Genomic DNA, 11,612 nt, shown 5'->3' on the forward strand with positions numbered 1-11,612 from the left:
TGCCGTTAATCAAGTCGCGAAATTTTGCCAAAATCCAGGCCGGGCACACTGGAGTGCAGTAAAAAGAATTCTTTCTTATCTTTCAGGAACGACCAAATTTGGAATTCTTCTTGGCGAAAACTCAGACCAACCTCTTGTTGGATATACAGATGCCGATTTTGGTGGTGATATAGACAGTCGCTGTTCTACATCTGGATTCACTTTCTTTGTATATGGTAGTCTTGTATCCTAGAGCAGCCGCAGACAAAAATGTGTGTCCCAGTCTACAACAGAAGCCGAGTATGTCGCAGCATCAGAATCTTCCAAGGAGGCTGTTTGGCTCAAGTGCTTGCTGTCTGAAATTGGAGAAACTGAAGATCAACCTGTCCCTATTCTATGTGATAATCAAAGTGCGATCCGCTCTATTCATAATCCTGAATTCCACCAGAGAACTAAACATATAGACATTAGATATCACTTTGTCCGCTCCCTTCAAGAAGATGGTGTTATCAATGTTTTGTTTGTACCCTCTAAAGAACAGAAAGCTGATATCCTGACCAAATCCCTTCCAAAACCCGATTTTGAGAAAATGCGTGAAAGTCTTGGTATGTGTGAAAATAATCATTGAATTCCAGGTTCCTTGGTTTGAGAGGAGATGTTGAAATATATATGCGCAATCCAAGGAACCCGACAAGTTGCCGAAACCGACTCAAGACAAAGGATGCTGTTTAGACTCACCCTTTGTCTCACTACTATATATACATCTGTCAAATCTTATTTCCTTCTCTTCTCTATCTGTCCAGACTGGATCACTGTAAGAATATTAATTAATCTGTATTTTCTCAAGAAGTTATTTTGTGATGTTATTCTCTATAACAAAATAATACATCTATAGTTATGCAAAATACAAATAACATGTCTAATATACTTATTTAAATTCAATAAATATACTGTGATACCAAGAGTTTTAACTTCTATATGTAAACAGGATCAAATATACTTGTATTCAATGTGAACACACTGTGATACCATGAGTTTTTATTTCTCTATGTAAACAGGATCAAATATACTTGTATTCAATGTGAATACACTGTTATATTATGATTTTATAATTCTACATGTAAAAAAGTATCAAATATACTTGTATTCAATGTGAATACACTGTGATACCATGAGTTTAAACTTCTATATGTAAACAGGATCAAATATACTTGTATTCAATGTGAATACACTGTGATACCATGAGTTTTTACTTCTTTATGTAAACAGGATCAAATATACTTGTATTCAATTTGATTACACTGTTATATTATGAGTTTATACTTCTACGTGTAAACAGAATCAAATATACTTGTATTTAATGTGAATACACTGTGATACCATGAGTTTTTACATCTATATGTAAACAGGATCAAATATACTTGTATTCAATATGAATACACTGTGATACCATGAGTTTTTACATCTATATGTAAACAGGACCAAATATACTTGTATTCAATGTGAATACACTGTGATACCAAGAGTTTTACATCTATATGTAAACAGGATCATATATACTTGTATTCAATGTGAATACACTGTTATATCATGAGTTTATACTCCTACATGTAAACAGAATCAAATATACTTGTATTCAATGTGAATACACCGTGATACCATAAGTTTTTACATCTATATGTAAACAGGATCAAATATACTTTTATTCAATGTGAATACACTGTTATATTATGAGTTTATACTTCTACATGTAAACAGAATCAAATATACTTGTATTCAATGTGAATACACTGTGATACCATGAGTTTTTACATCTATATGTAAACAGGATCAAATATACTTGTATTCAATGTGAATACACTGTTATATTATGAGTTTATACTTCTACATGTAAACAGAATCAAATATTCTTGTATTCAATGTGAATACACTGTGATAACATGAGTTTTAAGTTCTATATGTAAACAGGATCAAATATACTTGTATTCAATGTGAATACACTTTTGATACCATGGGTTTTTAATTCTATATATAAACAGGATCAAATTTACATGTATTCAATGTGAATACACTGTTATATTATGAGTTTATACTTCTACATGTAAATAGAATCCAATATACTTGTATTCAATGTGAATACACTATGATACCATAAGTTTTTACTTCTATATGTAAACATGATCAAATATACTTTTATTCAATGTGAATACACTGTTATATTATGAGTTTATACTTCTACATGTAAACAGAATCAAATATACTTGTATTCAATGTGAATACACTATTATATTATGAGTTTATACTTTTACATGTAAACAGAATCAAATATACTTGTATTCAATGTGAATACACTAAGATACCATAAGTTTTTACTTCTATATGTAAACATGATCAAATATACTTGTATTCAATGTGAATACGCTGTGATACCATAAGTTTTTACTTGTTTTTATATTATGAGTTTATACTTCTACATGTAAGCAGAATCAAATATACTTGTTTTTAATGTGAATACACTGTTATATTATGAGTTTTAACTTCTATATGTAAACAGGATCAAATATACTTGTATTCACTTGTGAATACACTGTTATATTATGAGTTTATACTTCTACATGTAAACAGAATCAAATATACTTGTTTTTAATGTGAATACACTGTTATATTATGAGTTTATACTTCTACATGTAAACAGAATCAAATATACTTGTATTCAATGTGAATACACTGTGATACCATGAGTTTTAACCTCTATATGTAAACAGGATCAAATATACTTGTATTCAATGTGAATACGCTATGATACCATGAGTTTTTACTTCTATATGTAAACAGGATCAAATATACTTGTATTCAATGTGAATACACTGTTATATTATGTGTTTATACTTCTACATGTAAACAGAATCAAATATACTTGTATTCAATGTGAATACACTGTGATAATATGAGTTTTAACTTCTATATGTAAACAGGATCAAATATACTTGTATCCAATGTGAATACACTGTGATACCATGAGTTTTTACTTCTATGTGTAAACAGGATCAAATATACTTGTATTCAATATGAATACACTTTGATACCATGAGTTTTTACTTCTATATATGAACAGGATCAAATATACTTGTATTCAATGTGAATACACTGTGATAACATGAGTTTTAAGTTCTATATGTAAACAGGATCAAATATACTTTTATTCAATGTGAATACACTGTTATATTATGAGTTTATACTTCTACATGTAAACAGAATCAAATATACTTGTATTCAATGTGAATACACTATTATATTATGAGTTTATACTTTTACATGTAAACAGAATCAAATATACTTGTATTCAATGTGAATACACTGTGATACCATAAGTTTTTACTTCTATATGTAAACATGATCAAATATACTTGTATTCAATGTGAATACGCTGTGATACCATAAGTTTTTACTTCTTTTTATATTATGAGTTTATATTTCTACATGTAAGCAGAATCAAATATACTTGTTTTTAATGTGAATACACTGTTATATTATGAGTTTTAACTTCTATATGTAAACAGGATCAAATATACTTGTATTCAATGTGAATACACTGTTATATTATGAGTTTATACTTCTACATGTAAACAGAATCAAATATACTTGTTTTTAATGTGAATACACTGTTATATTATGAGTTTATACTTCTACATGTAAACAGAATCAAATATACTTGTATTCAATGTGAATACACTGTGATACCATGAGTTTTAACCTCTATATGTAAACAGGATCAAATATACTTGTATTCAATGTGAATACGCTGTGATACCATGAGTTTTTACTTCTATATGTAAACAGGATCAAATATACTTGTATTCAATGTGAATACACTGTTATATTATGTGTTTATACTTCTACATGTAAACAGAATCAAATATACTTGTATTCAATGTGAATACACTGTGATAATATGAGTTTTAACTTCTATATGTAAACAGGATAAAATATACTTGTATCCAATGTGAATACACTGTGATACCATGAGTTTTTACTTCTATGTGTAAACAGGATCAAATATACTTGTATTCAATATGAATACACTTTGATACCATGAGTTTTTACTTCTATATATGAACAGGATCAAATATACTTGTATTCAATGTGAATACACTGTGATAACATGAGTTTTAAGTTCTATATGTAAACAGGATCAAATATACTTGTATTCAATGTGAATACACTGTGATAACATGAGTTTTAAGTTCTATATGTAAACAGGATCAAATATACTTGTATTCAATGTGAATACACTGTTATATTACGAGTTTATACTTCTACATGTAAACAGAATCAAATATACTTGTATTCAATGTGAATACACTGTGATACCATGTGTTTTAAGTTCTGTATGTAAACAGGATCAAATATACTTGTATTCAATGTGAAAAAACTTTTGATATCATGAGTTTTTAATTCTATATGTAAACAGGATCAAATTTACTTGTATTCAATGTGAATACATTTTTATATTATGAGTTTATACGTCTACATGTAAACAGAATCAAATATACTTGGATTTAATGTGAATATACTGTTATATTATGAGTTTATACTTCTACATGTAAACAGAATCAAATATACTTGTATTCAATGTGAATACACTGTGATACCATGAGTTTTTACTTCTATATGTAAACAGGATCAAATATTCTTGTATTCAATGTGAATACACTGTTATATTATGAGTTTATACTTCTACATGTAAACAGAATCAAATATACTTGTATTCAATGTGAATACAATGTGATACCATGAGTTTTTACATCTATATGTAAACAGGATCAAATATACTTGTATTCAATGTGAATACACTTTTGATACCATGAGTTTTTAATTCTATATGTAAACAGGATCACATTTACTTGTATTAAATGTGAATACACTGTTATATTATGAGTTTATACTTCTGCATGTAAGCAGAATCAAATATACTTTTATTCAATGTGAAAACAATGTTATATTATGAGTTTATACTTCTACATGTAAACAGAATCCAATATACTTGTATTCAATGTGAATACACCGTGATACCATAAGTTTTTACATCTATATGTAAACAGGATCAAATATACTTTTATTCAATGTGAATACATTGTTATATTATGATCCGGAGAAAAGGCGACATAAGAAAATTTGGCACCTTCGTAATACAGGACGCTCAATTTTCCCTCCATGTCTTTGTATCCCTTCCTTATAAGTGGCTCATTTGTTTCATGACAGCTGGCCAGACTCTGTACAAGGTGATACCTGTGACATTTCTCCCTCTGTTTTGTTCTCCTGTGTTTCTTCCTCAGATAAGGTCAGTCTGTGTGATTTATGTTACATATGTGTTTAACTCTCCTTGCTTAATACCTATCTTTCTTTCTAGACTTGTGTGTGTGTGTGCATGTGTGTATTTTGACTCGTCGAGATAGTCAATCGCCTAGTGATCGACTGGATTACCCAGGTATCCCTCGTCAAAATGTTATGCACTGTTTCTTTTCTAATCGCCTATTCAACCTAGGCACTATCTTAACATCAATAGAAATATAATCCATGCAAGTCTCGATCTGAGTTTATTGACTCCGCACGATCTTTAAAGCCGATCCAGAGCTCCAAAACATTTTGGTCCTTCGAACCGGAGCTGCCGTCTTATTGAAGAGATCAATTCCAGTCAAATTGCAGATTCACAGTTTCTTCTCGCTACCATTAGGATGGCGACTGAAAACGCAAAGAAGGTCCTTACCCAGGTTCTCACCGAGGAAGAGTTTACTATAGCGATCAGGAAGAGAACATCAGCCCGCATGAAGATTACCGCAACGTGTAACGCGACTGAGAAAGCTATACAAGAAAAGGGGTCAAAAGGAGCTATCCAAGGTCTACTAAAACGTTTGGATCAACTACTGGCGGACGCCGATGAACTAAACAATCATTTTGACGGCCTTTTAGAGGATAAGGAAGCCGAACGTCAGGAAGGAATCCACCTCAGTTATGTGGAACGTATTGGAACGACAACCGACAAGGCCACCCAGTATTTCGCCACTTTGAGCGATGAAGCTACTAGTGTTCACACTGCCCGGTCATCTATAGGAGTTACTTCCGTCACTTCATCTGAAGCCGCTAGACGTCAGACTGCGAGAAGAGCCGCAGATACAGCTCGACAAGCGGCTGAAGCAGCGCAAGAAGCGGCCGAACGAGCACAATTACAAGCAGAGGAGGCTCGAGCCGCAGCATTAGCAGCCGAAGAGGAACTCCAGTTATACGAAATAGAAGACATTAATTTAGATGATCCAGTTCCAGACGCAGTGCAGCAATGGCTACGATCACAACGAAAGCAGAACACAAGCCCCGCACCACCAAACCCTGACGACTGGATCGATCAATATGCAGCCGGAAAATTAAAACCCTTTCGAGGAGCAGGGAACCGTTCGAACTCGTCTGTAAGAGCAGAACTGGAACCTTTCAGTGGAAAGGCCCTCGACTGGTTTTGTTGGATAGACCTATTCAAAGCTTTGGTGCACGAAACAACTAAGTCAACGGGAGAAAAGCTTGCGCTACTAAAGCGACACTTAAAAGGAGATTGTTTGGACTTTGTCCATGGACTGGGTGGAGGAGAAGAGGCCTACATCGAGGCTCTGGTACGACTGAAACAGTCGTGCGGGAGAAGAGACGTGATGCGAGCAGCCCACATTCAAGCTATTGAGAAGCTAGAATGTAAACCCGATCCAAATTTGTTTCGAAGATACGCTGAGAAGATTAGAACCCATTTATTCGACTTGAATCGTATCGGAGAGACATCCAGTACGGATATTATCAAGAGAATCTGCCTGAAGCTACAACCACTAGACCGATTAGCCTGGAATGCGGAAAGACGGGGAGGAATGGAGAAGCGGAGCCTGAATACCTTCGGCACCTGGCTCTGTGATAGAGCAGCCGCCTATCAAAACGCCTACAGTCTAGCAACAGAACAACTTACTGGAGCAGCACCTAAAGCCACCTTCCCTCGACTAAATGCCCGTGTCAATCAAAGTTATTCAAAAGGAAGGGAAGGAGTTTTTATGAAAAGCTCTTCACGTCCATTTTGTTTTAAGTGCAAAGGTGAGCATAAGTTAGAAAAGTGCGAATCCTTTTTAGCTTTGGAGGCATACGAGAGATTTCGTTTCTGTATGCGTCATCTACTGTGTTATGGATGCTTCGGACCGAAACACTCCGCTAGAAACTGTAGCCAAACCAAGCCATGTGAAGAAGACGGCTGTGGCATTCCTCATCATCCGCTGTTACACGACAGATCTAGAGCGACAAAGACTACCCGAACTGCAGTCGCAAGAACCATGGATCAAGCAAGCGCGGACATAGCGATGGGAATGCTTCGACTAGAGGTGCTGGATCGCAACGGAAGACCAATATCAGCCAACGTATTCATAGACGAAGGGAGCAATTCATCCTTGATGCGGCAAGGATTTGCGAGAGCTCTCAAACTCGAGGGCAAGCCTCAAGTATTAGCAGTAGAAGGCGCTGGCGGAGTCATCAGTCACTATCAATCTCAGGAATTAAGCATCCAGATTCGCACTACTTCCGGACAGGTGCACGTGATTAAATGCTCAACTATGCCCACCGTTGCCAGCCCGACCCCAGTTACAGATTGGCCAGCTTTGATACCCCACTGGCCTCATCTTAGCGATATTCCGGTAACGAAAACTGGTGGACGAGTGGACCTTTTAATCGGCCTGGATTATGGTCAGCTGACTGCAGCGATCGAGTCTAGGATAGGAGAAAGAAATGAGCCGGTCGCCAAACGTACCGTTCTTGGCTGGATAATTCGAGGAGTTATGGGAGGAATTCCGAAACCAGATGTAGTTCGTTCCCACACGATCTTTAGTTCCGTACTCTTAGAAGATCTGGTCAGAGAAATGAAGAGGTTTTGCGACACCGAAAATTTCGGGACAGAATTCCAGTCTCCAGGAATGTCCGAAGAAGATCAACGGGCCATCTCCATACTCAGCGATCAGACCAGAAAGCTTGAAGTTGGCTACGAGGTGCCAATAACTTGGCGTAAAAATGAACCAGATCTCACCTGTAATCGACAAATGGCGGAAGATCGTTTCCGGAACCTTACGAAACGATTTGAACGAGACCCAGCTTTCGAGAAAGATTACAGAGCAGCAATGAAGAAAACCCTAGACAAAGGTTATGCCTCCCGACTGACGGATGCAGAAGCAAAAGAAGCGCGATATTTTCTATCGCACCACGGTGTCTATAAAGGACCGAAGCTACGAGTAGTTTTTGATGCAGCGGCCTCGTACAAAGGAAAATGCTTGAACGACGCCATCATAAGTGGTCCAGCGCTTCAACCATCACTGCCAGCAGTACTGATTAATTTCCGTGAAGGGGAAGTTGCTTGGTCATCCGACGTAGAGGCTATGTTTAGTCGTTTTCGTCTTAAACCTAGCGACGCTAATTTCTTTTGTTTTTTTTTGGCAAGAACCCGCATCTACCGACACCATTGTTTGCCGAATGGACCGTTTACCTTTTGGAGCCACCTGCAGTCCATTCGTAGCGATTCAAACGACTCGCAGAGCCGCGACGGAGGCAAACGCGCCAACGGAAATAGTAGATGCTATTAAGAAGAAAATGTACGTGGATGATTATTTGGGATCAGCACCCACTGCTGCCATCGGGCTCCAAGAAGCCATCGCGGTAAAAGATGTTTTAGCCTCGGCCGACCTTCACCTGCAAGGATGGAGATCAAACTCTAAAGAATTTATCGAAGAAATCAGTAAGAATATGAAGCCCGCAAACTCCCCGACTCCCTCTCTAATATCGGAAGAAGAAAACGGCAAAGTTCTCGGAGTGGTGTGGAATTCAAAAACCGACACTTTAGGATTTCAGGTGAGCGAGCTAGAAAACTTGGAATATACCCGCATGACCATTGCCAGCAAGGTAGCAAGCGTTTTTGACCCGCTCGGCACAGCAGCTCCACTCATCGTGAAGGCTAAAGTCCGGCTACGAGAACTTGGGACGAGAGGATTAAAATGGTCCGAGAGAATTTCAGAGTCAGACCAAAGTTGGTGGGAAGAATGGTTTGCGACCGCACAACAGCTTTCGGAGTTCAGTTTCAGTCGGTGTTTGTTCCCAAATGAATCCGAAATCGAAGAATCTCAACTACATGCGTTCGGCGATGCTTCCGAAGAAGCTTATGCAGCCGTCATATTCCTACGCCATCAATATCGCGACGGCCAAAGCTGCCTCAGCCGACCAATCTCCAAGAAGTTCCTCTGGACGGACAGCAGCACCGTACGCAACTGGATCCGTGCTACGGCATCCTTCTATCAAGTTTATGTCGCGAATCGGGTCGGAGAAATTCAGATGCTGACTGAACCCGAAGAATGGAGATTCGTCCCAGGAAAGCTCAATCCGTCAGACGAAGCAACTAGGTCCACATTGGGGGAAGAAATCCTTTCAGCACGTTGGATGAACGGGCCCGAATTTCTACTACATTCTGAAGTCGATTGGCCGAAAGACCTCCCCTGGATGACTGTAGCAGACGAGATGAGAGCGTGCAAGGCTTATCAAATGAAGATATTTGGCGTGTACGATTGGTCTGATTTGCCGATAGACAAAACAAATTTCTCATCCTTTCTTAAACTAGACGACAAGGCGCGAAGTTTGCTAAAACGATTCCAGCAGGAAGTCTATGGCGAAGAAATCCAACTCCTCGAAAAGGGAAGGCCTTTACATAAGTCATCCCCTATTTTATCACTGCATCCGACTCTGGGAGACGATGGCCTGCTTCGTCTCGGTGGTAGGATTGGTAGAGCAAAATTACCTTATGATGTCCTCCATCCTCCCCTGTTACCCGGTCGGCATCCCCTCACAGAGCGCATCATCCACATTTTCCACGACGAAACTCATCACGCCGGAACCGATTATCTATTCTCCCAGATCAGTCAGCACTTTTGGATTGTGAAGGGTAGAGAAGTAGTGAAGAAGATTCGACGGCTATGCCCGGTCTGTATTCGTGGAAGAGCGGCACCTGCTGGACAACTGATGGGAGATCTTCCGTACGTACGTTTAGACTCGTACACCCCTCCCTTCTCTCATATCGCCATAGACTATTTCGAACCGATAGAAACCAGCCCTGGTCGGAATCGGATAACGAAGCGTTACGGAGCACTCATTGCATGTCTAGTAACTCGAGGTGTTCATCTAGAACTAGCAGAATCTCTCTCGACCGACGACTTTATTCTCGTCTTTCGCCGATTCATCGGACTATACGGCAGACCCATTTCTGTTCATTCTGATAATGGTACAAATTTCGTAGGTGCTGAAAGGGAGCTGAACACGCTAATAAAGAATCTTAAAGAGAACGAGGAAATTCGACGTTTCATAAAAGAAAAGGGAATTGACTGGCGATTTCAACCTCCTCGTACTCCTCATTTTGGGGGAGCCCATGAAAGTTTGGTACGTTCAACGAAGAAGGCACTGTATCGAGCTCTAGAAATCGAAAAGGGAGGTCTTCGTTTCCCGACCGATGAAATGTTACGTACCCTCCTGTCGGAAGTTATCGGATTACTCAACACTCGACCGTTAACTTTCGCCAGTTTGGACCCCGAAGATTTTCGACCTCTCACCCCTAACGATTTTCTAAATCGCCCTTCTACATTACATTCACCTCCAGGAAACTTCAGCGACGCGTTACCAAGGGAGAGATTCCGCTATACTCAACGTATGGCCCAATTATTTTGGGATTTGTGGACAAAGTTTTACCTTCCTTCCCTCGTCGAGAGAAAGAAATGGAAAGAAGAAAAGCCGAATCTCAACATCGGAGACGTGGTGATGATGATCGACTCCAATTTACCAAGAGGACAGTGGCGGATCGGTAACATCGTAAAAACCTACCCTGGCGATGATGGTTTAGTACGTGTGGTGCAAATTCAGACGGAGAGCGGAACTTATGACCGAGGCATCCATCGGGTCTGTTTATTGGAAAAGGCCACGGCGACTCCTCCTGAAACCAACTTAACTCGCAACCCGACCCCGCACCAGATGAAGACGCAGAACTGCCTATATTTAAGGTCATACGCTTTTCCCATTAACTCATCCGGTTAGATCCGGATTCGGGGGAGAATGATCCGGAGAAAAGGCGACATAAGAAAATTTGGCACCTTCGTAATACAGGACGCTCAATTTTCCCTCCATGTCTTTGTATCCCTTCCTTATAAGTGGCTCATTTGTTTCATGACAGCTGGCCAGACTCTGTACAAGGTGATACCTGTGACATTTCTCCCTCTGTTTTGTTCTCCTGTGTTTCTTCCTCAGATAAGGTCAGTCTGTGTGATTTATGTTACATATGTGTTTAACTCTCCTTGCTTAATACCTATCTTTCTTTCTAGACTTGTGTGTGTGTGTGCATGTGTGTATTTTGACTCGTCGAGATAGTCAATCGCCTAGTGATCGACTGGATCAAACAGGTATCCCTCGTCAAAATGTTATGCACTGTTTCTTTTCTAATCGCCTATTCAACCTAGGCACTATCTTAACATCAATAGAAATATAATCCATGCAAGTCTCGATCTGAGTTTATTGACTCCGCACGATCTTTAAAGCCGATC

At 38.6% G+C, this 11,612-nt stretch overlaps 1 protein-coding gene and 1 long non-coding RNA gene across 2 annotated transcripts; both read left to right on the forward strand.

Annotated features, from left to right (window-relative positions):
* The first annotated feature begins 5,235 nt into the window (after positions 1-5,235).
* On the forward strand, positions 5,236-5,607 carry LOC123467205. Its single transcript, XR_006641664.1, has 3 exons — positions 5,236-5,320; positions 5,390-5,467; positions 5,525-5,607. It is a non-coding gene; the product is annotated as an uncharacterized LOC123467205 (long non-coding RNA).
* A 107-nt stretch (positions 5,608-5,714) lies between these two features.
* LOC123467204 lies at positions 5,715-11,109 on the forward strand. The gene is made up of 2 exons (XM_045167238.1): positions 5,715-8,427; positions 8,483-11,109. Exons 1-2 carry the CDS (start codon positions 5,715-5,717, stop codon positions 11,107-11,109), a joined length of 5,340 nt encoding a protein of 1,779 aa, XP_045023173.1.
* Positions 11,110-11,612: the final 503 nt, after the last annotated feature.

The sequence above is a fragment of the Daphnia magna genome, unplaced genomic scaffold (assembly GCF_020631705.1).
Source record: "Daphnia magna isolate NIES unplaced genomic scaffold, ASM2063170v1.1 Dm_contigs163, whole genome shotgun sequence".
In the NCBI taxonomy this organism is placed as follows: Eukaryota; Metazoa; Arthropoda; class Branchiopoda; order Diplostraca; family Daphniidae; genus Daphnia; species Daphnia magna.

Coding starts and splice junctions, on each gene's coding strand:
- LOC123467204 (XM_045167238.1), top strand. CDS start 5,715: ATGGCGACTGAAAACGCAAAGAAGGTCCTTACCCAGGTTCTCACCGAG. Junction 8,428..8,482: donor CGACGTAGAGGCTATGTTTA/GTCGTTTTCGTC, acceptor TTTTTTGGCAAG/AACCCGCATCTACCGACACC.